This window comes from Onychomys torridus, chromosome 16, assembly GCF_903995425.1.
Source record: "Onychomys torridus chromosome 16, mOncTor1.1, whole genome shotgun sequence".
Classification (NCBI taxonomy): domain Eukaryota; kingdom Metazoa; phylum Chordata; class Mammalia; order Rodentia; family Cricetidae; genus Onychomys; species Onychomys torridus.
In genome coordinates this window covers 50,922,446-50,950,117 of record NC_050458.1, presented here as the reverse complement: position 1 = coordinate 50,950,117, position 27,672 = coordinate 50,922,446, and the positions used below count along the sequence as shown (strand labels likewise).

The 27,672-nt window shown below is 51.6% G+C and overlaps 1 protein-coding gene across 4 annotated transcripts in view; it reads right to left on the bottom strand.

Annotated features, from left to right (window-relative positions):
• Positions 1–27,672, bottom strand: part of Gramd4 (GRAM domain containing 4) — a 79,867-nt gene that overhangs the window by 33,883 nt on the left and 18,312 nt on the right. For 2 of the 4 annotated variants that reach the window (XM_036208582.1, XM_036208585.1), the window contains exons 2-3: positions 12,001–12,211; positions 2,192–2,312 (exon numbers count right to left, since the gene is read on the bottom strand). In XM_036208582.1, the coding sequence (XP_036064475.1) occupies positions 2,192–2,312; positions 12,001–12,211 (332 nt within the window). Of the gene's footprint in view, positions 1–2,191; positions 2,313–12,000; positions 12,212–12,305; positions 12,329–16,954; positions 17,214–27,672 lie in introns of those variants that run through there. The other 2 variants (XM_036208583.1, XM_036208584.1) reach the window with 2 other exon arrangements.

Genomic DNA, 27,672 nt, shown 5'->3' with positions numbered 1-27,672 from the left:
TTTTAATTCGGCATATTAATTAGGTGAGCCAAAGTGGGTTTTTTTTTAGATTTATTTATTTATTATGTATACAGAAGAGGGTGCCAGATCTCATTACAGATGGTTGTGAGCCACCATGTGGTTGCTGGGAACTGAACTCAGGACCTCTGGAAGAGCAGTCGATGCTCTTAACCTCTGAGTCATCTCTCCAGCCCCCAAAGTGGGTTTTTGATGGCTGGACCTTGTAGTCAGCCTCAGGAAGAGGAAGTGGCCAAATAAGGGAACAGACCTTGGTGGCTAGCTTCGGGAATATTATCTAATGGTTTTTAGCAAGGCAGAGGGAATGGGGGGGTTGCAGGGAGCAAGGCCTGCCAGAGCCACCTTTGCCACGCTCTGGCTGGCAAGAGTCCCTTCAACGACTGCACTTCGCAATTGCTGTGACATCAGGGGTAGCATGCCTTGGTGCAACAGACAGCAATACCATCAAAGGTCTGCCCCGAAGACCAACCACAGCCATCACTATGGAGGAGGGATGGTAGACATGAGGAGTCCACAGGAAACTATCCACAGAGTCAAGGTGGGAGCTCCAGCCTTGGTGAGCTAGCCACCCAGGGTGAAGGCATTAATAGAGAGAGAAGGCACCGTAAGATTGAGGAGATACACCAGCCGTTCCCACCCACGGACCCTGATGAGTATCGATTCAGAGTTGTCGAAAGCCAGGAGCCCATCGGGGAAATCGGAGTTCCAGTCGGTGTCTGGTGCAATCAAAGAAAAGCTGTCTGTTGTTCTACTTGCCATCTTGGTCTCTCAGCTTTTGTCATTAAAACATATTGAGCTATCTACTAAAATATTTACAGATGATGCGATAGAGCGCTGGTTGGGCTTCGCCCAACACACCCAGGGAGGGAGGGGAGAGAGCCAGCCTGGCTTAGAATCTGCTCCTACAGAAGCAGGTGTGAGAGTCAACAGGCGCCTCTGACACCCTCTGCTCTGTTTCTGTGCATATTCAAAATCTTTCATAATTGAAAAAAAAAAAAAAAAAAAGCTGCCCAGAGCTGCCCCCACACTGTCAGGGTAAATGCCACACCACACCTTAAGAGTTACCAAGGAACAGGATGAGACAGTTCCTTGGGCAACCCTGAGAAAAGAGTTGTGGGAACGATCCTAGGATGCCAATGATGCTGTTCTACAGAAGAATGTCCGATTATGCACTTCAGACATTTTCCCTCAGGATCCATCACCCTTAGAGTCCGCCACCACCTCATCCTCATGGGCTGTGGCTGGTTCCACATTGCACCTTCAGATTGTTCCACAGCAGGGGAGTGCTCAGGCAGCCCTACACTTTCCTGCCAATGGCCTGGACTCGGTTCACAGATTCACAGTGACCAGCTCTCTTCCTGGACTTGCTTCTCAAAAACAACCTCAGTTCCTGCAGAGTGTCAGCTGTGATAACACTGTCACACATCGGGGGTACAAGCATGAGCTTTGGAACTGGCCAGGCTGGGTTAAGTCCTCACTACTCTCACCACATGGTAGGCTGACTCAGTCATCTGTGCCTCAGTTTACTCCCCTGTAAGACTAGGAGAACATGGAAGTTAAGAGAAAGACCAAACATGAGATGCTATTGGGTTGTGACTCCAAAAGCTTCTGTTCTGCCAAAGCCACCTCCTCCTTACTCCAAAGGTCAAAATCTGGCCAGCAGGAGCCATGAGGAGAAGGCAGGCAGACAACTGGCTCCCAAGGTGCTCCCCTAGTCCCGGTACGTAACAGAACAAACTGCTTCAGATTCCTCCAAGAAGCTCTGAAAACTCTGAGTTAACTGTACTTGAGTCACTAAAATCAACCCAGTTTTCATAGACTATGTTACTCCTTTCCCAGACTCCAGCTGCTCCCTCATCCTTCCTGCAAAGCACAGGCCAGGGCTGACTTGTGAGGCAACAGGCAACAGACACATATTCAGAAGGAAAATGTCATGTGAGGACATCCAAGTCCACGTCTCTCTTGGTCCCAGCCTATCCTTGCACACATCTATATTCACACTTCTCCCCTGCACACATCTATGTTCGAATGCCTGCCCCCACCCACGCCTTGGCTCATACACACCTGTCCCACATCCATACTGTAGCACCCGCTGCTCGGCCCTCACTCAGCGGTGGCCCATCCCCAACCCCCCCCCCCCCCCCTACCCCCATAAGTACTTTCTTGTACTCACGAAGAAAGTGCTTTTCCAGTAAGGCGATTTCCAGATGACCCTTGATCTCATTCAGCCGATCGAACTCTGTCCTGCTAAAGTCCTGGACGCCTGCTGCCATGATGAGGGTCCCTGGACCAGCCTGGAAGGAAAACACCAAGCGTTCACAGAGGGCTTGCCTGATCCCACTTGGTTTAAGGGGGCCCCAGAGCCTTGCGATGGCAGCCACCACCCCTGGTGTTTTACTGCAGATGGATCACAAGGAAAAGTATATTAAGGTCAATACAATAGCCCTAGGGCCCCCCAAGAGCATCTTCCTGAACATATGGGATAAGGAAACATGGGCTCTACAACTGTGTACCAGCACACCCACTTACCTCAGGATCTCAGACAGTATGGATCTTCTCAGTCCTGACACAAGGTCTTTTTTTAAAAAATTGATTTATTTATCACATATACAGTATTCTGCATGCAGGTATGCCTGCAGGCCAGAAGAGGGCACCAGATCTCATTATGGATGGTTGTGAGCCACCATGTGGTTGCTGGGAATTGAACTCAGGACCTCTGGAAGAGCAGTCAGTGATCTTAACCTCTAAGCCATCTCTCCTGCCCCCTGACACAAGGTCTTAAGAAATAACACAAAAATCAAAACCCGGGTTGGGAATTTAGCTCAGTGGTAGAGCGCTTGCCTGGCAAGCACAAAGCCCTGTGTTCAATCCTCAGCTAAAAAAAAAAAAAAAAAAAAAAAAAAATCAAAACCCTATATGAGGGCTGGGGACATTGCTCAGTGGTTAAGATGCTCGCCACACAAGTATGAAGACAGAGTTCAGATCCTCTGAGACTATAGAAATACCAGGTGGGCATGGTAGCCTACTTGTAATTCCAGCCTCAGAAGGCAGAGACAGGGAATCTCCAGAGCAGACTGGTTAGCAAGATTCACTATCATTGAGCTCTGGGTTTGACTGAAAGATCCTGCCTCAGTGAAAGCAGAAGAGCAATGGAGGATGATTCCTAAGATGAACCTTGGGCCTCCACATGCACACATGGGTACACGCACTCACACACATACACCAAAACATGCAAACATGCACACACACACCACACATAACCACTTAAAAATGGAAAGGGGGCTTAAAACGCTAAATAAAGTGTTAAAATTCATTTCTGTTGTTTTGGTTCTGAGATGGTCTCAGAATACAGACTAGACAGACTAGCCTCAAATTCATGACCCTCCTGCCTCAACTGCCTGAGGGTGTATCATCATGCCCAGCTGGCACTGAGCCTCTTGATACTGACTGGTACAACAGAGGGAAAAAAAACATGACACCATCCTGGTTGGGATGCCTGGAGTACACTATGACCCAGCCAGAGCAGTTACCCTCCTAAAGGAAGCCCAAGGGTGTCTGTCCCACAACTGAGTAGATCAGAGGGGAAAACAGTTTCTAAGCAAGGCCTGTGAGGATCCAAGGTGAACACACTCCACACCAGGTCCCTCCAGTTGCCCCCCCAAGAGCAAATTCTACCACTGTCCTGTCCCAGCAGCTAAGGACTGACTCTAGTCACAGCCCCCACTGCCAACGCCATAGATGCTGGACACAGCTCTGCATCCTGCTGACCACAGGGCAAAGAAAGCAGCCCCACCCAGCACTGCACAGCCTCCCAGGCCACAGTGGGAACTCATGTGGTCATCTCCACAGCTGCACCCTGCTATTGACATGACAAAAATGGCACCCAAGAGCCCTCTAAGCAACAGAGCGGAACTGACCACCTTGCCTGGGCCCCCCAAAACTTCTCCTAGGCAACAGGATGTAGGTACAGACAGACCAGCTGGGGTAGCACTGTGGATATGTGCAACCTTCAGGGTCATAGCCTGGGATGAAGGGGCTGGCAGAGACCAGGGGCTCTGCACAAAGCCCTCCAGTCCATGAATACCCTCCCTGGGCACCTGGCCTGCACTTCCAGCTGTCTGTTTACCAGGACACAAGTTTATGGGGATATGGACCCAGGTACAGTGGCATGTGAACATTTGAGGTGGCTGAAGGCACAGTAAGTTCTGCGGTATGATCTACCCAAGAGGCCCTGTGGGTATCTCTCCCACATCAATGCTGAAAGATGAAATCCAGCTAAATAGCACCTTTTCTAGAAAAGCTAGGAGCTCATAAGTACCCCAGCACTCCAACACCCCTGTCCAGGACCAGAAAATTCCCAAAGAGGACATGCATCACGGTCTTCCAAGTCACATGGACAGATGACCCCCAGCTGGAAACACCAGGCAGACATCTGTCCAGAGGTGGTTCAGACCCTGTCAACCGCAAACGAAACATACTGAGCCAGGAGAGAATCCACTGGGATTCATTTTGCAGGGGCCTGTGTGCAGGACTCCATATACACAAGGTATCAAACCTATGGCCAAATCCCAACATGGCTGCCTATCTCCAGCCCTTATCTACTCCACTAGCCCCAGACACATCAAAGGCAGATGGGTAATCAGATGCCTGAAGTGGTTGTCTGTGAAGGAATCCTGGAAGTCACACAATCTCAAATGTAAACTTCAGGACACATGTGACTTTTTTGTTTGTTTGTTTGGTTGGTTAGTTTTTTGTTTTGTTTTGTTTTTTGTTTGTTTGTTTTGGTTTTTCGAGACAGGGTTTCTCTGAGTAGCTTTGGTGCTTATCCTGGATCTCACACTGCAGACCAGGCTGGCCTTGAACTCACAGAGATCCACCTGGCTCTGCCTCCTGAGTGCTGGGATTAAAGGTGTGTGCCACCACCGCCCAGCATGTGCTCATCTTTAACCCAGCTCTGGGCCACATGACCAATGGTCCTGGCCGGCACCTAATTCCTAACTCTCCCCCATCTTCTTCACCACCTCCGAAACAGGGAAGCAACCACACGCTCCCTCGGAGTTTCTCCTCGGGCTGGTTCTAAGACGTGCACCCTGACTTCTTCTCTGGCACTCTTGTCCATGTACCTTCTATAAGTTCTCCTCATTCTCTGTGTGTTTGAGTCACACCTAGCCTCCCCACCCCCAGCGTTTTAAGACAAGCCCTATCTTAGGAAGGAGGTCATCGATGCTGAACTGAAATGGAATCCAGCAGCCCAGGAGCTCTGCAGCCTCGTGCCCATCTCGTCGCTAAGAAATGCCCCACACTCTGACTGCAGTCTGATCTAGCCTACAAAGAAATCGTTAAATATTTCACTAGCTCTGCTCACAGCCCCGGCAGGCTTATAGCACAAGTACTATGTTGGGCTTAGCAGGCCCATCGGCTGCCCCATTTCTCAAGGGACCCTACGGCAGGAATCTTAGGGGAGCCAGGCCACAGGAGTGGGCACAGCCCATGCAGGATAAGTGAGGCCTTGCCCAGGAAATGCCCAGCTGCTGGGTAACTGTTACGAGTTATACAGCAGAGACCTCAGAAATAAGACAAACGCTACCCAGCACAGATCATGCTAAGGGCAGTCAGTACTGCCAGCCCACCTACTCTACTCCACTCAAGCTTTGCCCTCCCTACAGCTGATTCCTCCCAGGATTCCCTCAAGGGATGATGGAGGGAAGAGGGACCCTGGGGGTCCTAAGAAGCCAGTGGGCTGGGCCTCTATCACCTGGGGGATCTGGTCCGGAGCAAGGACACTAACCCTAAGGAAAGTCAGTGGAAGGCTGCAAGCCCCAACCAGCCGGGTTCTGGAGTGAGTGTGACCTTCCTCTGTTACTTGGCTCCCAGTAGCCCTCACACAGCCATCCCATGGGGGTAGAAGAAAGTGAGGGACCATCAGTTGCTAGTGGGAACCAAGCTAGGATGTGTACCCATGTCCCCTCATCCTAAACCCCTGCTCTGACCACTGGGAGATGCCTTGGAGTGTGGTCCCAAGACACATCTGTTCCCACGGGTAATACCCCAAGGCCCCAAATCAAAAGAATCCCCATCTATGAATAGAAGGGAGCATGACACAGGAGTTGGAATGGAGGAGAGGAGAGGGTCCCTGGGGTAGGGATCAGTATGTGAAAGGAGGAGAGAAGAGTTCAAGAACCGCCAGACCCCGTGCTCAGCAGCTTATGAACTTGAGAACCTCATGCCTAGCCCAGCAGGCTCCTCCATGGTGGCCTGTAGCATGCATGACCTTGGGTGTAATCCCCACTGAGGGCATCAATCTTCTTATCTAGATGAGGGTCCTAGAAAGGAGCCTCACTGTGCCAGGCATGGCACAGACATCCTAAAACTCTTTATGCCCTGGGTGTATGGGCTAACCCTCTAGGAGCAAGGCCAACTCCAGATCCCTGACGGTCACTGTTATGGCGTCTACAGGGAATACCAGTTTTCAGAGCAGCCCAGGAAACCAGATTCGCTGATGCCACTCTGTTCTCAGCACGCCAGGCTAGGAAGGGTGCCTCCCAAGTGAAGAGGGTAAGAAGGATGCTTGGAGAGCAACCAATGCCTCCCAGCCTGTAAGCCAACCTTCCTGGAAGAGAGCGGGGTAGCCACACAACAGGCAGGCAGCAGGTGTGGAGGCGGGCAGGAAGGGCAGAGGGGGCAGAGACAGATCGGTCAACCTAATGTGCTCAGCAACCTCCTGCCAAAAGCAGCCAGTTCATCTCTTGATGGCTAGCTACACTTGAATGCACCCATTTACATCCCTGAATGGGTATCCCGACACCCGGCCTCAGGGTTTCCACTCAGCATGTGAATTCTAGTGGCCTCAATGCAGAAGAAATCACTGCTCAGGGGAGTCCCCTGACCCCAGCAGCAGTGAAGGTAGGCCTGGCCAAGTAACCAAGGTCTCCAACAGGGGTGACAAGGCCCCAGGGTACTGTGCTGAAGTTCTGATCTGAATCCTACAGGCTACGTGGCTCCCTGGCTATCCTTTCTCAGACTCAGGAGGAGTAACTGTGACCTGGGAGCCAGGGGACATGAACTGAGGCTGGGACAAAACCACTGTAAATGGATATGATAAAGTGAGTGTAAAAAGCCAGGCAAGCTGGGATTTTTTTTTTTTTTTTTTTTTTTTTTTTGCCTGAATTAGCAGACACTGGAGTTGAAGGGAACCCAAGGTGGGGTGAGGGTCTCTGGGCCAGTCATAGGGATGAATTGCACTGCTTGGAGGAGGGCCCCCTCATCACTCTCTCACAGGAGTGGGGTGTAGCCTATGCGGGCATGTGACTCATAGACCAAGCAATACTACAAGCTGGAGGGCACCAGTGTCCCTCAGTGGGGAGGTCACTAGAAGCAGAAACACACTCCACAGTGGGAGCTTCAATGCCCGTGGAGTGAGGCAGCTCAACACCCCTCAGAGAGCTCCACAGAGCACTGGTGAATGGGACATCTGTACCACCTTGACCAAGGGAATCCACAGAGCCCGCACCTGGAAATGGAAAATGGCTTCATCTTTATCGTCTTCGTCATCGTCACCTGGGAAAAGCATCATAGCAGTCCCTTAGAAGCACAGAGCCTCCGCAAGACCCAAGAACTCCAGATGTAAACAGCTGTTTGTGAGAAACTATATTCCCAGGTGTTCTGTTGTTTGTCAGAGTCCCAATGTGGGAACAAACCTAACGTCTACCAGCATATGGGTAGATAAACAAACGTGGTCCATCCAAACCCTGGAGCCTGTTTTGTTTATTTTAGGGGTTTGTCGTTTGAGAGAGAGTCTTGTTATGTAGCACTGGTTGGCCTGGAACTTGCCATATAACCTAGGCTGGCCTTGGGGTAATTAATCTTCCCACTTTAGCCTCCAGAGTGCTGGAATTAGACACATGCCACCACTCCAGAAAAAAAGCATATGGATACACTTGGGACTGAATTCAGGGCCTTGCACATGCTAGGCAACCACTCCATTGCTAAGCTATATATACCCCCAGACCAAACCGTAGAACATCATTCAGTCACAAAAAGGGGGGAAAAAACCAGATTCCGATGGCTATACACTGTGCTGGTCCTTTTACAGGAAAATGTACAGACCAGGCAACGCCCCACCAATGAAATGGTACATCAGGAAAAGACACTCACAGCAAGCATGACAGCCTGAGTTTGAATCCTATGGGAGAAGGAAAGAATCTCCCACAAACTACTCTGACCTCTATACACATGCCACAACAATCACAAGAGCACACACACACACACACAGATAGATGATAGATGATTGATAGATAGGTAGATAGATAGATGATAGACAGATGACAGATAGAGATGATAGATAGATAGATAGATAGATAGATAGATAGATAGATAGATAGATGATAGACAGATGATAGATATAGATAGATATATGGATGGATGGATGGGTGGATGGATATAGGCTGTTCTTGAATTCACAGAAATCTGTCTGCCTCTGCCTCCCATGTGTTGGGATTAAAGACATATACCACCTTTCGCTCAACGGTGGTGGCACATGCCTTTAATTCCAGCACTCAAGAGGCAGAGCCAGGCGGATCTCTGTGAGTTCGAGGACAGCCTGGTCTACAGAGTGAGATCCAGGACAGGCACCAAAACTACACAGAGAAACCCTGTCTCAAAAAAAACAGAAAACAAAAAAAACAAACAAACATATACCACCTTTCCTGGGGGGAAAAAATTTCTTAAGAATAGGCAAAGTCACAGAGACGCAACAGACCAGCAGTGAGCAGAGCTGAGGCTGGGGGATCTACCAGTGACCATTAAAGCACACACGGTCCCCTCTTGGGCCACACAATATAAAGCGTACATTGGAGACCGCTGAATCAGACTCACACAATGGCCTCCATAATACCACGAGGGTGTGGCTAAGAGGCCGGCATCAGGCCAACCAACCACTGAGGCCGCCGTGCTGGTGCCTGGGCTCCCAATCTCTCCAGGAGGCTGCACAAAGCAAAGGACTGTCACCCCCAAAGGAGCAACAAGGGCGTGGGAGAATATTTACCACTGCACCCTGAGTCCCTGGGGAGGACTTATTATAAGACCAAGGCCCTGAAAAGGACCTGGCCTGGGAGGAGCCTCTGAGCCACTAGTTTACGGGTGCTAATATCTACCTACATGGTAACAATGGGCCAACTAGTTACCAACCTCACGTAAACCCCAACAAGGCCAGCCTGGGTTACAGAGTGAGTTCCAGGAAAGGCTCCAAAGCCACACAGAGAAACCCTGTTTCAAAAAAAAAAAAAAAAAAGCCTCAACCCATGCCCAGAATAAACACCAACATGTCCCCTTTTTAAATGGTGGGTACTGAGGGGTAGGTTAAGGGCAAACAGCATTACCTGGTCCCTCTATAATCAGTGACCTGGCACTCTGTACAGTGCCCTGAGCTAGGGCTGAACCCATAGCAGGGATTTCCCATGATTCCTGGCATCCAGGTCTCTGGAGCAGTTGCCCCACAGGGGGCTCCCTAATTCCAGAAGGCCCAAGAGCCTAGGTCCCACGTCTGACCTTGCCAAGACCTCTGCATTAGCTGTTCTCAGCTGCAGCCCAGGATGCCAAGCCTACCTCCCAAATCAATACTTCTCCCGCGACCTTCCCACCTCACAGGCAGTTTCCTCCACATCGGAGGCGGCCCATCCAACTAGCACCATGCCCAGGCACGTTCCTTCTCGCTCTTCTGCCACCCTTCAGAGCCCACATTCTCCAAACTACACCTCCAAGCTAGTCACCCTGAAACAACTAGCTTTGGCACTGTCCCTGCTTCACTTCCTGGTAGCCCCTAAATCTAGATACTCTGCCTCCAGTTAAGACTCCCATATCCTGCAAGCTCCTCACCTGTACCTTCTGAGCCAGCTCCCTTTTGCCTAAGGTCAACTCACCCACCATGGCACCCCTGGGGACTAAAACACACACAGGGGCCTTCTCCTTGTGAGGTCAAGACAAGCAAGGTAGGATATGCAAATTTTTAAGGTCGCAGGCTTACCTGCCCTCTCCACACACCAGGCGTCCCAATCTAAACCAATGTTGCCCAAAGTAGCCACAAAAACCTGGCCTAGAAGAATGTGCCATTCCCTGCCTAACTACCATCAACTAATACCCAAGCCATGTCTGCCATGAGGGTCCCCAGCTCTGCATGTGGCCATGGGCTTGCCACGGCTTCAGAATCTTCTGTCAGACCCTTGCTTAGCCCTGTCACCAGCAGGAGGTCCAGGGCTGGCCAGACATCACAGGGTGATAGACCACATGGGGTAAGAGCACCTGAGAGTCTTCTACAGGAAACTCCAACTGCATTCTAGCTAGACCCTGCAGCTGGTAAGTGGCCAAGTGAGGCTGTGACTTGGGGTGGCTCTCCCTGGAGAACCATATACCACCCTCTTCTCTCCACGCCACCTCATGTTACTTCAGACACACACACACACACACACACACTCTCTCTCTCTCTCTCTCTCTCTCTCTCTCTCTCTCTCTCTCTCTCTCTCTCTCTCAGGTAGGTGGGACCAGGCCCACTTCAACTCTGCTACACAATCCTGGCTAGATGGGCAGACAGAGTGACAGCCAGGAGAACAGCCTCTGAATAGATTTCTTCTGACACTAAACTATGAATCTTGTGGTGTGTGTGTTGTGCCTGCATGTGTATACATGCATGTATGTATATATGTGCATATATGTATGCATGTGTATTTGTGTGTACGTGTGCATGTGTGTGTATATGTATATGCATGCATGCTTGTGAATGTGTGTGTGTGTGTGTGTGTGTGTGTGTGTGTGTGTGTTCACACAGGGCAATTCTTGAGCTTTCCTGAGATGCTCAGCCTGAAGACTTTCATTGTCTTGCACACCTCCACACCAGCCCTGGACAAGATATAGTTTCTCTGTCCTCTATTGCTCTGTATGTCACTTACAAAAGGGAACACACCAAGCTAGATGCATGGCCTACCCCTAGACCAAAAACTAAAGGACTAGCCACCGCCTTTGAACTCTGGGAACAGCATGGGTCCAATACACCAGGAGGCTGGGTAGGAAGGCAAATGGCCCCACCCTGTTGGCCACGCAGCACAGGGCATACAGCCAGGCTCTTAGGAGGCAGTGCTGGTAAATTATTAATCTCGCCAGGAGCGGTACACAGTCACTGTCCTATTATGAGGCATTAATAATACAGGAGCTAGGGGAAGGCCAGTGATCGCAGCCACATCTGGAAAGATTACCAGGCTCAGGGGCTGAGAGGAAAACCAATGGCCATTAAGTACACTCAAGGACTCTGGGGTGGTATGGAGGGGGACTGAGTAGATGTGCATGCCATGGCCAACCTGAGACCGAAGAGGCCTGTCCCGAGCAAAGACCACAAGGTACACACTTGCCCAGCTCGACTCCACACTCCCCTGCCCGACACACCCATGAAATACAAGCTCTGGAAGGCAGAGGTCCTCAGTCTGTTCACACCAAAGCCTCGCCCTGGCTAAGGTTCTCCATTGATATTTGATGTCTGGACAAACAGCTCCTTGCCACTGGCCACTGTGTGGCCTAATAAGGGCTCAGCCAGTGGCTGGGTCAGTGACCCACATCCTGCTACGGACAGACAAGCTGGGTGCCAGCAACCTCACATCAATGTTCGGGGGAGTCAGGCCAGGCTACAACATTGTGTTTATATGAGACGTTTCCCAAACATCCAGAAGAACCCACTAATAAGACAAAGCAATGCAGCCTCTAGACAAAGCTTGGTCTAGAAGTCCCACCCAGACAATGATCTGTCCCAGTGGGCTCTTTAGGTTGTAGTACCCCGGCAACAGGAGCCAGAGAGCTGGGCCTCTGGGTATGTCTAAACTGCCCGGTCAGGCACGAATCTTCACATGTCCATACTCAGCTTAGCCACCGATGAACTGGGCATAATATCCTTGCTGTCCACATCAAGGGATGTATAAGACACAGGGACTGGCACATACTCACAGGGTCCCTGAGCTCCTCACTGTCCCGGGGTGAGGGCCGTGGTGTCTTCAGAGGGATCTCGTCTCCACACTCGGTGTCCGAGGCATTTGGGGACTCAGCTAGGTCAAGGAAGTCCTCTCTCTTGTGGCCTCTGAACCTGATCCTATCCAGTCTCCTGAGCATGTTCAGCACGGCACTCCTCGGCCTCACCTGGACATGACGAGAGGGTTCCCTGCAAAATAACGGAGCACATCAGTGGCTGCCCAATGCCTGTTACCCCTGCCAGGTTTGCTCCCAGCTCTGGATTGAGGCTGACGGTAAAGCACCTGACTCTACCATGAATGGCCAGATCTCATCAGACCAGCCAGCTGCTGAGTTTCCTCCTGTACAAAGTCCTAAGACAGCAGAAGCAAGCCCAGGTTCTCAGGGCCACACAGATGGTCCAGTCTCGGTCACGGCGCTGTGACAGACTTAAGGATAGAGGGACAATTAGAGCTGGGAAAGAAAAGGTTGACCACCCTCCAAAATGCTAAGAGTTGAAACTAGAAACTAGTTTACATACTCCCTGGGACAGCCCCAAGGCTGGGCCCGAGGGTCACCTCTGCCTCTGCAGACACCCTGCAGAAAAGTGGGCAGGGATGGATTCCATCCATCCTTTTGCCTGACCAATGTTCCCCCCTCACCCTCAAACACTGGTTTGGCCTTGGAGACTCGGCTCCATAACAAAGCCCTCCCAGAAATGGACTTAGTCAGAAGTTGGGCAAAGGCCTGGTACCACGTCCCATTACACGCTGTGTGCCGCATACAAAGCTCATGTAAATTAACGGACAATGTGTACCAAATGATGGACACCCGCTGGAGGCCTGCTCTCCACCCCTCTATCCTAACTGGACCAGGAGAGCCATGGCAACCCTCAAAATCCCCAGGAGGCAGGGGGGAGGGCTCCTTCTCCCCAGTGTCCAGCTGGCCTCATTCCCAGGCCCATAGCAGGGCTGACTAGGCAGGGAAGGCCCCAGCGTCAACCATACAGCTCCAGGTCTAGAGCTACAGGTCAGGAACCACAGGCTACCCTTCCTACAGACCCTGCCCTGACATCTTCAAGAGCCCTGGGACCCCAGGGGCAGAACAATGAAATGTCTGGGCTCCAGCCTGCTCTGCCACTCACCTCCTTTCTGAGCTGAGACTTTTTGTTTCTGACACAGAAATGATCCTGACCAGGCCAAAGCATTCTGGGAATTCAAGATGACACATGCTGAGGGCTTGACCCCAGGCCTGGGCCTAGGCCCAGTCAGCCACAGGACTGTTTTCACGCAAGGAAAACCGGGGGAGTGAACTGGGTGGATTCTGCGTAGCAAGGCGGGAAGAGCTTCCTGTTTGGGACAGCAGCACGGAAGCCCTCAGTAGACAGATAAATCACAGCCTGGACACAGCCTTGCAACAGACAAGCCTGCCTGTCCCCAAGGCTCCTAGTCTCCTTGCCATCAAGGCCTACGTCAAGACTCACTAATGGTAGAACCTGTAAGACCTCCACCCAAGTGCGTCAGAAATTGTTCTGGAGAACTAGCTCAGTTGTCAGAATGCTTGTGCCTAGCATGGATGGAACCTTGGGTTCAGTCCCTAGCACAGTGGTGATACACGCCTGTCATCCAGGAGATGGAAGCAGGAGGGTCAGAAGTTCAAAGTTATCCTCCACTACATAGCAAGTTCAAGGCCATCCTGGACTACATGAGAAATCCTGTCAGGAAAGAAAGGAGAACCACTCAACAGAAGTGGGGGGTGTGGGAGGGAGAAGGAAGGAAAGAAAAAGAATTTGCTGTGCTCTGGACTGCAGAATAGTGGAGACGTGCAGCCTGTCGGAGGGCTTAAGTGCAAGCAGACCCCCAGGGAAATGGGATCTAGCCTACACCCAGCTGTAGGCAGTGTAGTGGGCGGGGCAAGCAGTCACTCAGGAAAGGAGCACATGCCAGCCCCATGGAAACACATCACATACAGGAACTAGGGATTTCAGGGGGAATCAAAGGAACGTTAAACTAATAAACAAACACAGCAATTACCAGAGAAGAGATAACAGTCTACATTGAGAGATGGAAAGCAGGGGCTGGAGAGATGGCGCAGCGTAGTTAAGAGCACCGGCTGCTCTTCTAGGGGACCAGTTCCCTGCACACACAAGATGGCTCACAACCACCTGAAACTCCAGTTTCAGGGGGTCGGGTACCTTCTTCTGACCTCTGCAGACACCAGGCATGCACATGGTGCACACACATACATGCAGGCGAAACGCTCATATACATAATATGAAATAAATAAATCTAAAAAAAAAATTTTTTTAAGGAGACTGAAAAATAAATTCACAAAGTAAAAAAGCATACAGACGACTAGACAAATATAAAAACAAAAAAAAGCTCTAATTTGTTTAAAAGTAAAAGCATACACATGCTGTAGGGAACGAGGGTAGCCAGTGTGAAGGAGAGATTCACATTTTCCAGGGCAGTGTGACTAATCGGGGGTGGGTGGGGGACCACTTCCTAGCTCACACAAAAACTGACCATGTTAACTGAACAGGAAACTAATGCACACTAATACTGCAGGCGCTTTGGGATCCTAGAACACAGATGTCTGCAAAGCCAACAGTCCACCTTGTGGGAGATCTGATCCCACCATCAAATGCAAGAGGGAGACAGCACACACCTTGTGTGTGGAAATCCTCACTATGTATCACCCTCGCACACTACCAGCCATGCACAGGGCAGGGGCAATGGTCTGTCTATTGTGGCCTCACACAGGACACCAGATGCAAAGCACCACAGCCCTGTGGTCACACTGTGCAAAGTGTATGAGAAGAGACATAACTCAACCAGGGTGCTGGCTTACAGTGACTTCAACAAGTCTCTCTCCAAATGCCCACAGGGCTTTCCAATGGCTTTGCTCCTAAAATGTATTTACTATGGTAAGATGCACACACCACAGACTGTACTAAGTACTTTTTTTGTTTTTGTTTTTGTTTGTTTTTCGAGACAGGGTTTCTCTGTGTAGCTTTGTGCCTTTCCTGGAACTCGCTTTGTAGACCAGGCTGGCCTCGAATTCACAGAGATCCACCTGCCTCTGTCTCCGGAGTGCTGGGATTAAAGGCATGCACCACCTCCGCCCGGCGTACTAAGTACTTTTAAGGGTACATTCGGTGATGTCAACCATATTCATCCATCCTAGAATGCTTAGTCTTGTAAACCACCTTCCCTCAGTGAACATCAGCTCCCCATCTCACTTCTGGGACTTCGGTGCCTATGGCTTTAATTGAGAAAACTAAGATCAGGGGCTGAGAAGAGGACCCAGGGTGTAAGTGGGCTTGCTAACAAGCACGAGGACCCGAGTTCCAATCCCTAGCACCCATGGAAGAAGATGAGCTCAGCCACACGCACACCTATAACCCTGGTGCTGTGGGGGCTGGAGACAGGAAGCGCACGCACTGGGGCTTGCTGGCTTCTAGTCCAGCTCTAGTTTTAGTGACAAACCTTGTCTCAAGGAAATAAGGTAGAGTGTGACAGAGGAAGACATCTGACGTCCTCCTCTGGCTTCTGTGCCTGTATGGGCACACACACAAGCATGCATGTGCACACACAAATAAAAAGAAAGAGAAAAAAGAAGAAAGGAAGCTAGAGAGCAGCAGGTAGAAGGAAGGTTGGCAACCTGACACCGACCTCCTTTTGTTCCGGGAAGGCCCAGCCCTGTTTCTGCTACTGGAGGCTGCAGAGAAGGGGATGGAGGTAGGGGTGGGGGAGATTGCCAAGATGCTGAGGCCATGGGCACCTGGAGGCAAGAGAGCACACACCAGCTGTCTAGAGGCTGAAGAAGGCAAGAAACACACTTTCACACAGAACTCCTGGCTCCCTGAGGGCTCCCCGCGAGAGGGTTCCCCTGTCTGAGATTCTGGAGTGCCTTGGAACTAGGACCAAGGTCCCCACTAAGCTTCATAAGCAACTGAGAAGGGACAAAAGCACCCCAGCACCCAGCCTGCTGCCACTGCCACCCAAATGGAAGGCAGGGCAGGCTGGCTACCCGTGGAAGCCTGGGCTCCCAGCCACCTGCTCCGCTCCACACACAAGGTCCTGCAGAGCTGTTCCCACAGGCACTGAAGGGAGAAGCAGGAAGTGTAGACTCTCCCCAAGCAAGGGGAACCAGAAGAACTCTGCCCGGTCCCACTGTTCTCCTTTTGGTACCCCCGAGGTCCCTCAAAAAGATGAACTCCTCAGGCTTCAGTGGCAAAAGACTAAAATTCAAGCCACCAGAGGCAGGTTCCCTTCTGACCGGTGAGGGTCAGTAAACATGACCCAGAGAGGGACATCTGCCACACCCACATTGGCATCCCCTGCTGGCTGGAACACCTCCCCAGAGTGACCACACCTTCTCAACAACAGCTGCAAAAACCCTATTTCCAAATGATATGAACTTGGAGGACACTGTTCGACTCCACACACCACCTGACTTATAGAGGAGGAAGCCTGGACCGAGGCTGCCTGGGGCTGCCCACCCTCCAAAGCCGGGTGCTGATGTAAGAGGCACAAGCATGGCCCACCAAGCTAACATGGTACTCAAGCCTCACCTACTACCCTGATTTCAGCTGCCACATACCCTCCATAGGTCCCTCAGCCCTCCCCATGTACATCTGACCACCACCCCTAGACCATGGAAAGAAGTGACTCTGGCTATAGCCTGGCGGCTCTCCCCACAACGGGACCCTCTCATGCATCCACAGGAGCTCTGTGTACCCCAGGCCCCCACTCCAGGTGCACCCCAGCCCTCCCTGCAGCCACCTCACACCCTTCCCCTTTGTCCTGTCAAATTCTGCACAGTGCCACTTCCTGAGATGGGACAATTCCTTTGCTGGTTCCTTTGGTGCCACTAGCTTCTCCACGGGGCCTCTCCACCCCTCCTCAGACTTCTCCTTAGGCTGCTGCAGACTCTGCCTTGGCCAACTGACCTGGAGGAGAGTGTGCCTTTCCCTCAAGATCAAGACAGCTCCATATGAACAGGTGCCACCTGGAACTCAATGCCCCACAGCAAGTCACAGACTCCCTCAAGGCAGTGACATACACTCCGAGTGCAATCCACCATGCCATCAGCTGGGCCATCACTGCACCTCTATCTGGAAGGGGGAGTGTTTAAACACACCCCCCAGCTACAACTGTTCAGGTGCATGTCTCAAGGACACAGTAATTGCCAGCCTCGGAGCTAGCTTGGCACCAAAGGTCTTGATGATCCAGGATCTGCAGGCCCTAGCAGGGGAGGACAGTAGATACTATCTGCTCTCTAGGCTCCTCCAGCTCGGGTGACATCCGGCCAGCCGGCCAGCCCCACTCTGCAAGTGAGCCCGGGAGTGTTAACTAACACTGCACTGAATGGCTTCCAGACACACAAAGGAGGCAGTGTCTGAGAACCCCGGCCTTGGGAACCACAAAAGGCTTTATTTCCCTTTCCAAGCCCGAAACTAAGAAAATAAAAGAGGCTGCCAGTCTCAGCGCTTGGCTTGACAGCAGCTCTGGCTCACCTTCCTCCAGCCTTCCCCTCTGAATTCAGAGTCTGAGTTTGGATACACAGGTCTGTAACCCACGACCCACAGGTTGAGGCCCGGCTACATTCTTCAGGCCCTCCTATCGGGTAGCTCTCCCACAGATCCCGGGATAAACCACATCCTCTTTCCCATTGGACACCAGCCCTTGCTCCTGCGTAACAATCCCAGGAGCCCCCAGCTGCTGAGCAAGACTGAGCCACCTGGCCCTCGGCCAAATCTCTGTCTTCTTGGGAAGGTGGCCCCTAAGCCTCGAGAACATGAAGAGGGTTAGACTTCCCATGGTCAGGCAACCACATCAGTCAGTGATGTCAAACGCTGTCCCCTGAGCATAACAACATGACATCTTCAGCAGAGTAGCTGAGACTACTTGCAAAGGACCCTTTGCTGAGCTTCCCTCACAGAAGAGGGTGGGGTGGAGAGGGTTGCTAGATCACCTCAGATTCCACCAACTCCCTTCTGCACACACCTCTAGCTATAAGCCATTCAGCCCAAGCTGCATGTGATCCTGTGGTCTGGGGAGGTGATAGCATATATAGAGTAAGGAAGCTTAATCGAAAGAGAGACTCCTTTTATGCAGCTATGGAGAAACTGTCATTGGTTCTGAGTTCAATTCCCAGCACCCACATGGCAGCTTACAACCATCTGTAACTCCAGCCCTGGAAGGATCCAGCGCCCTCTCCTGGCTTCTAGAGGCACTGCATGAATGTGGTATACAGCCATACATGCAGGTAAACACATACACATAAAATAAAAGAGAAAGGAAGGGCGAGACCAAGCACATAATGCCTCTGCTTGTGTTCAAGTTTCCAGCTCACAGAGACTTTTGGGTGACGTAGCTGCTTAGAGGTCACCTTTCCCATAGTCTCAAAGAAAGCCCAATAAACTCATTGGCTCACCAGGCTGGACCTTGGTGGAATTGTAACTTTGTTTTGTCATTGGTGGCCTATTTGGGGCGAGTGGTATTTGTCTATGTCTCTTCAAGAAAATGTCGTGCAGCAACTGGAAGGGAGGGGGTGGGGAAACAGTGGATTCTCTGGAAGGGAGGGAGTGGGGAAACAGTGGATCTCTGGAAGGGAGGGGGGGGGGCAACTGGATCTCTGGAAGGGAGGGGCTGGGGCAACAGTGGATTCTCTGGAGGGGCAACAGTGGATCTCTGGAAGGGAGGGGGTGGGGCAACAGTGGATCTCTGGAAGGGAGGGGGTGGGGCAACAGTGGATCTCTGGAAGGGGGGGGGGCAACAGTAGATTTTCTGGAAGGGAGGGGTAGGGCAACAGTGGATTCTGAGGCTCTGCATGGTAATGTGGTCAAGGAGCAAGCAGTAGGCAAGATAGGTTCTAATTCACCACCTAATCCTACCTATGCTTTGCTGACTGCCCCTGCAGTGACAGACACAGGCACGCCAACACACACACACACACACACACACACACACAGCTACCAACCAGCCCATCCCCCTAGACCAGTAGAAATTCCTTAGGCCAGCAGGCCCCTAGGGTATTACTCAAGATCCTGTCCACACACTCCCTTCTGCCCTTGGCCACTGTCATTCCAGCACCAGGTTTCGGATGTTGACTCATACCTAATGGCCTTCAGGTCTGCCCAAACTCAAGGTGCATCTGAGGAGCCACCTCCTGCACCCTAGATTCATATTTGGTCCTGTAAGCTGGGCAACTGATGCAAGCCCTAATGCACCTGACTTGGCCCTGAAGTTAAGCTGCCGGTCCTGTTGGAGGAGGTGTATCATGGGCAGGCTTTGAGATTTCAAAAGCCCAAACCATATGAGTATGGTGGCGAATGCCTTTTATCTCAGCACTTGGGATCTCTGTGAGTTCCAAGTCAGCCTCCTTTACATAGTGGGTCTCAAAAAAATACAAATTACATAAAAATAAAAAACAAAAAAACCAAACCCCACACCATTCCCATTTAGTGCTCTCTGCCTGTGGATCACGATATAAGCCCTAAGCTACTGCTTCAATGCCATCCTGCCTGCTTGCCACCATGCTTCCTGCCATGATGGTCATGAACTAACTCTCTAAAACCATGAGCCCCCAAATTAAACACTCCAGGCTCCCTGCACAGACCCCAGACAGAACCTCTGTGGCTGAGCAATGGGGATGACGGCACGTTTAGAAATCTCAGCACTGTTCTCAGCTCTCCCAGGTCTCCACAGTCCCTGAAACCAAGTGGCCTGAGTCCAAGGAGAGAACCTTCCTCCGGTCTTCAGAGACTACAACCCTCTTTGCAACTTCAGCAAAGCAGCTCTGGTCGGAATGTCGTTGAGACACATGGTCACTCCAGGACTTCTATCCTCCAGCCTGAAGGCCAGCATCTCACCTGTTGGTCCCTTTCTCAACTGACAAGAAGCAGAACAAGCTCCCCAACCATCCATTTCCCCCATAGCCACCAGATTTCCTGGTCATCACACTGAAGGTGGCTGCCGCTAATCCAACGGACGGACCGGGAACAGACTGGGGAAGGCAGGCAGGGTAAGAGGTACTTCAGGAGCAATGGAAGTGGATTCCAGCACACTCCAGAGCTCCAAACCCAGACACCCTTCCCAGTATATAAGCCTCTACTGACGCATCCACCCCAGGGCCCCCTGCCTTGGAGACTGAGTGGGAACCAAGCAGAGCAGCCACACGCAGGTTCATTTGAGAAAACAAAGCTTGCAGGAAAACCCGAATTCCCGCAGGTAAGGAAGCAAAAACACCTATTACATAAGTGATTACAGTCAGCAACAGGAAACCCACGCAAGAATTCCTCAATAGGGAAGCGTTCTTTTCCCAACTCCAGCCATCCTCCAAGCAGCCAGGACCAGGGAGGATGGAACCGATGAGACATCTGGAAAGAGACATCATCTGCAGTTCCTGGATACAGCCTGTCTCCCTGCCATGGCCCCGGGCCCACATTCCAGAAAGCAGACTGTTGCAACACCCTAGATCTGAAAGCCACGCAGGGGCTCCACTGATGGTGCTGTGCAAAGCCCAGTGGCCAGGGGGCATGGGGGCCATCTAGCCCCTGCCCAATTATCTGTCACAGTGCCAACAGGCCATGGCCGCGTGCCAATAAACATTTACAAAACCAGGCAGGGTGCAGGTAGCCACACACACACACCTTCTGTCCTAGACCAGATCTGTGAAGAGTAAGAACTCCCACCAGGGTTCTAGAAGTTACTGACCCACTAAATGGATAGGCAGGCCAGCAAGAACCTCAGCCCCATGACCAGCACTAAGGGTTCCTTCCACTTTTGAAGGCCTGAGGAACACACACCCTGAAGGAAAGGAGCAGGGCCAGGTATGGTCAACATAAATCCAGGCCACACCGAGACAGAAGAAATCCAGTAAGAGCTCACATGTTGCCGCTCACCCTCTCGTCCTTCCTGCGACGCGTGCTAGACAAGGAGGCAAGGGAGCCTCCAAGAATAGTGTCAGTTATAGGTGCAGGGGACAGACAGCTGTGACAGTCACAGTGCCTGAAGGCTGTGCTTTACTCTTCCAGCCAGGCACACAGTAAGGAAGACGTCATGAGACCCAGCCCAGACCAAGACAGGGCAGCCACTTGAGGGTTCAGTCAGAGGCTGGTCTACTCAGGGTTCACCAGCACCTTCTTAGAGATCCAGCTGGCTCCTCCGTTCACAGTGGCTTGCATATGTTGGATGCCTGATAGTCTACGAGGTCCAGAAGGGCACTGGTTCAAGTGCCACCACTTGGAGCCTCCAGGCCATGTTTCCGGGCCCCTGCACAGGCTCTTCCATGTCCCCAGGGCACACTGACTGGCCAACTGGATCCAATGGCTTGTGGACCTGGCCAGCCTCCCAGCCAGTGTGCAGCTCTCTCTCTCCAGGTGTTGTGTAGAAGATCTGAAGCACTCCCTTCTGCAGGGAGGAGGGAGGTTTGTGAGACCCCCAAAGCTAATGTAACATACACAGTTCAAAAAGTTCAAAGACTCATAAGGCCCCTCCCGGAGGTGATAAAAGCAACACTTTCTGGGGAGTGGAGACTTTCCAGCTGGCCAAGCTGTCTGCGCTGTGTAGGGAACCCCCAGCTTGGTAGCTTTCTTCTGAGTCACCACCACGCTGGGGTGGGCTTTTTGATGATGCAAATGCCTTTGAGTCATCCCTGCCCCTGTAAGTAACCCCAATAAATTCACTGTTTCACCACGTGGGATCGTTTCTTCGGTCTTCTGTCCACGCCCTATCCGGGGTGAATAAAGGTTTGCTCATGTCTCCTCCTATACAACCGGACTCAAGGGCTAGCACCTGGTGAGTGAGGAGCCAGGTGGAGTTCAGAGCAGGTCCAGTGAGCCCCTAATTGAACCGGACTCCAGCCTTAAACAGCTTCCCGGGTGAAGAGCCTCAATGAGGTTCTTCCCCTCCACTTACTACCGATTTCCTTAGCTTGGCTCAGCTGTAGCCAGAGGCCATGCCAGCCTGAGCCTCTCACACAGATTACGCTTAGACTCACACCCAGATCAAGCCCTGAATATACACAGGCCCAGCACCGCCAGCATAGCTGCTACCAAATATTATATTCTAGAACAACACGGGGTAAAGGAGATGATTCCCATCTGCCTGGCAGCCGGGGAGCCCTCAGCACCCCTCACTTCCAGTCTCGGCTTTAAAACTCAAGTTCCACAAACAGGAGGAAAGCTGAAAAGCAAATTTGCAAAGCCCTGCAGGTACGCCTGGCACCTTACGGTCCAGGTAAGTTGAAGGCTGCATGATGCAATCGGTGCTGGCCTTAAGGCAGAGTCTTCTGGTGGCCTGAGGGCAAGGTGGCTGGAAGACAGCGGTCCAGGGAGTGCAGCAGGCTGAGCAGAGACTGCAGGGGCCTCCCCCAGCCAGCCAGAAAAGACAAAAGGAGTGGGTGAGAGGACCACTGCGCAGCAACACTAAAGACAACCACCTACTAGGTGCTCTGGGTACACCTACCAATGCCGGGCAGGCTGCTGCTTTTTTTTTTTTTTTTTTTTTAATTGTCCTAGTTTAGACAAGATCTCACGATGCAGCAGCCCAGGCTGACCTGTAATTCACCATGCACCCAGGTGAGCTTCAACCTAGCAGCAATCCTCCTGCCTCCACCTCCAGAGTGCCAGGGGGTAGAGGTACGAGCTTAGGCACACTTGACTGTTGGTGCTGGGGTGAGGACAGGGTGAAGGTGATATGATTGGAGCTGTGAATGCTGATCTCAATCAGAAGAGTGCTCCTGGCCTGACGGACAGACAGTGACAGCCCAGGAGGGCCACCCTGCACAAGACCATACCACGGAGGCAAAGAGCCAGCCGGTGGATACGCAGGGAAGGGAGTGGCCAGTGTCCTCTGTGGTGGTATTGTGTTCCCTGAAATATTGTGTGTTCCCCGAAATAAACATATCTGGGGTCAGAGAACAGACAGCCACTAGAACAGAGCCAAAAATGGTGGCTAGAAAATGGGAAGAGTAAGCCTTAACAGAAGTTGGGCGGTGGGTGGGGTGGCACACGCCTTTAATCCCAGCACTTGGGAGACAGAACTAGCCAGATCTCTGAGTTCAAAGCCACTTTAGAAACAGCTAAGCATGGTGACCCAAGCCTTTAATTCCAGAAACCCAACCTTTAATCCCAGGGAGTGGGGGCAGAAAGAGAAAGGTATATAAGACGTGAGGACCAGGAACTAGAAAAATTAAGCATGTAGTTAAGCATTTGGTTGGTTAAGCGTTCAGGCTTTGGAGCAATACAGTTCAGCTGAGAGCCATTAGGAGGAGGACTCAGAAGTTTCTAGCCTGAGGAAACAGGATCACCTGAGGAACTAGCAAGGTGAGATAGCTGTGGCTTGTTCTGCTTCTCTGATCTTCCAGCAATCACCCCAATAACTGGCCTCAGGTTTGATTTCATTAACAAGTACTTTTAAGATTCCTGCTACAGTCCTCTTACCAAAACAAACCAGAGAGAAAATGGCAGAGGCAACTTTGTCAAGGATTATCTCATTGCAAGCACAGCATGAGGACCCAAGTGACCTGTGACCCACCAAGGAGAGAAGACTGGTTCCCCAAGTGACCTGTGACCCACCGAGGAGAGAAGGCAGTGGTTCCCCCAAGTGACATGTGACCCACCGAGGAGAGAAGGCAGTGGTCCCCCCAAGTGACATGTGACCCACCGAGGAGAGAAGGCAGTGGTCCCCCCAAGTGACCTGTGACCCACCAAGGAGAGAAGACAGTGGTTCCCCCCCAAGTGACCTGTGACCCACCGAGGAGAGAAGGCAGTGGTCCCCCCAAGTGACTTGTGACCCACAGAAGAGAGAAGGCAGTGGTCCCCCCAAGTGACTTGTGACCCACAGAGGAGAGAGGCAGTGGTCAAGATTCAGGAAACGAAACACAGGAGGTGGACATGGAAGCCAGCAGGCAGCTCAGGGGTCATCTGGGAGGCTCAACCACATTGCACGGGCAGCAGAGGTGGCAGACACTGACCACAGATACTCACCCCATCCAGCCTTCAGCAATCCCTCACCGCTGGGGACAAGCACCCATGGGCAGCTGGTTCCTGGCTCCTCATCTCTGTCTCTAGATACGACACTCACTAAGAAAATCCTGGAACCTTCTGTGGTGATTCTAGTCACCTTCCTTTGTTGTTTTGTTTTTGTTTTTCGGGACAGGGTTTCTCTGTATAACAGCCCTGGTTGTCCTGAAACTCCTTTGTAGACCAGGATGGCCTGGTCTACACAGAGATCCACCTGATAAAGGCATGCACCACCATGCCTGGGGTGGCCTTCCATTTTAAAGAGATGAAGAAATAGGACCCTGGTAAGGAAGACACAGCCATTACAAGGTAAAGGATGGAATCTGGCCTTGCTGCTCTAGTCCTGCTCTGGGGCCCAGGTGAGATGCCAGCCTGGGTGTGGTGGAGCTGAAGAGCCTGTTTCTAGGCAGCTGTACTATGGGGGCTTCTAGAACCAGCAGCTGGAGGTGCGTGCGTGCGTGCGTGCGTGCGTGCGTGCGTGCGTGCGTGTGTGTACGCGCGCAATCACAACCACAGGGGACCATGAAGAGCATCAGGAAGGAGGTTCCTCGAAAACTGAAAGACCCAGTAAGCCAATTTCTGAGTTCATTTTGTGCAAGAGAATGGGCAGCAGGGGCTGAGGTGCACACATACCTCTCTGCTCATAGCAGAGCTGTCCTGGCACAGGGGACCCTGTGGAGAGCTGTCGGGACGCTGGCACCCCTTCACTGTTTTCCTTGTAATTTCTGTAAGTGAACTTGTGCTGTGTATCTGACTTATAATGGGGCTGTTGTGGACATGTTTCAGTAAGTTAATAAATATTTTTGAAGCGCCTCTAGTTTTAACTTCTGATACAAGAGGTAGCCATAAACACAACCCGCATAAACACAGCCCTGGAATGTCCTCAGCCCCTGAAGGGTGTAAAGGAACCGAGGCCGAGGCAGAGACAAGCAGGAAGGAGTGGGAGGTGGGAGGGGTGGAGGGCAGTCTGAGGCCTCCCAGAGAGGTGCTAAGCAACCACCAGACAGCCCACCAGTGACCTCTGACCCGCCACCTAGGTCTTGGAGGGTTGAAGCGGGTCCCACAAGGAGCCGTATCCAGGTACAATCTAGGGGAGAAGCCAGTGTCAGGAGGACCTCACTTTAGAGAAGCCCACGAACACCACTGTTGTCACAGGGCCAGTTAGGGCAGCCATCTCCTTTCCGGTCACAGCCAGAAACAGCCCTGATCTGATCTCTAAGTTACTAAGATATCAGGCCCTCTGGTCTGCCTCATGTATCTAGCAGGGGCCCCAAGGGTCAGAGTCAAGGCTCTTTGTATAAACTTCACAGTAAATGTCCTGTCAAGAAGGACGCAGCTCAGGTTGGCTCAGCAAGTGGCCACCGTCCACAACACACGCTGATAGGCAGAGCCTGGGAGAAGTTGGCACCCAGGGGTGAGGCCAAGGAAAGGTGGGTGTTAGCCTGGAGGCCAGCAGGTGGCTTGGGCAAAAACAGATGATGCCCGGATGGAAACTAAGGGGGTGGAGAAAGTGTCAGGGCCAGGCACCTCCCTGTGCTGACCCGAGATCACTGTGCGCGAGGGCTGCTGGGAAGGCAAGACAAAGCTGGGATACCTCCAGGTCCTCAGTGACCCAACTTCATCCTGATGTATCTACATGACTGAAGTCACCCACCTCGCCCATTACAAGGAAACAGAACACAGCGCCAGCGAGTCAGGACAGTGTCCTGCTCCTGGTCAATGCTTCAGGCCTCCACACCACAGGCTCATGCGCCTTCACCCTCCTAACCACAGCATGTCTTTGCTCCTCCCTAACCCGAAAGCCAAGGGTGGAGACCCAGAAGGGCAGGTGGCCCCTCCAGACTTCTGGTTATAGTCCATGTCACACCACCTGGACACAATAGTAGACATTACACTAACAGCCCTATGCAAACACACATTTTCCAGAACCCCTGCTATGCATAACTGCCTCTTCTTCCTGCCTTCCCTCCAGGAAGTCCTCCCTGACTCCCACAGTCCACACGAACCTCTTATCCCCAGTGCACAGCAGTCCTGAGGTACCTGCACACCTCTGTGGGCTCACTCAGCCATGTGGCTTGCTCAGGTGCACCTGCTCCCCAGCACCGCGCTCTCTTCCACATCCTTCTCCACTGCCTGCATTATGCATCTGCCCAAGCCCTACATCCAGCATCCTCACTTTCAGTGAAGACCCAATGCTTTCCATCACGAATTACCTGCCCACTGTGAGGGGCTGCCACTCTCCAGCTCGCTCTGGAGACCGCAACTGTAACTGTAAATGAAATCTAGCCTTTTTGAAAAGGGGCAGTGCAATATAGGAGGTGGGAAGTACGGCCATCCTGGGAGACAGAATGGACGGAGACCAGGATGAGGCCGGAGATGAGACAGGGAGAAGCCGCAATAAGAAAAATGGGGGACCAGAGACCTTGGCCTGATACCCTCAGGCAGCTCCATGCCCACCCTTCTCACCCTATGACTCCTCACATAGGGGCAGGCCCTAGACAGGCTCAAGATGCGGCCACCAAAAGAAGGTGACAGCTCTGTGTGGCAACTTCAGGAAACTGTTAAAATGTCAGTGGGAACATATTATGGCAGGCACAGTTTGGGCTAGCCTTAAGTATACTGGGCAGGAAACAGTCAACTTCCAAAACAGTTTGCGAAGAATGTTTTATGAATAAAGAGCGGGACTTGTCCGTTACAGGGCAGTTTGGCCCCTAAACATCCTGCCTCAGTTTCCCTATATCCCAATGAAATTAGGAAATGGAAACTGGCAAAGAGCAATGGGTTTATTCAGAGTGATTTAACAAAAGGGACCAAGAAATCTAAACCCCATATGTGTTACCTTACGATTGACAGAAGGTTTGAGATGAAGACTAGAATGTAGGTTAACAGCCCTGTCTTGTGGGGAAAGACATCTGTACTCCAGGTTGCCACAGAGCTGTTGATTCAAGTTCAAACCAAAGGAAAGAAAGCACTAAAGATCCCCCAATCAAGAAAAAATTGTGGGACTGTTGTAGGATATTTGATTACAGTGAGACTCTGAGACTGATACTAAAGTTTAAAGTTTGAGGAGGGCAGAGTAGCAAGTGGCTGACCAGAATGAGCCATAGAGGTTTTGGAGGACCCAGGACACAAATAGAGAGACACAGGTAGTAGAGAGGGGCTTAGAAAGATTCACGGGCTCTTTTGGATTGGGAAGGAGAGAGAGAGAGGAGAGAGAGAGAGAGAGAGGGAGAGAGAGAGAGAGAGAGAGAGAGAGAGAGAGAGAGAGAGAGAGAGGAGAGAGAGAGAGAGAGGAGAAGGAGATCACTGGTGGCTTCCCTGCCACTTCTCTGATCAATCAGGTTTTTACCCCATATTCGATTCCTGAGTTTTTATTAATAATAATAAAAATTTAGATAAACTCTTCATGGGGTTTATGGGACATAAGATCCCCTCCTGTCCTGAGTCTGACAGTTCTTTGTCCCTTAGTAAGTGTGGAGCGGCAGCCTTTTGCATCTTGTGTGGAGGTCAGCTTAAGCTCCCATTCCTGTAACATTATGTATTCTAAACAGGAACAAAGGTGACGGATAACCACAGGAGACAGTCCCATTTAAACGATCTCCTCTCCTGCCAGGGCTCCAGTGACACTCATTTCATAA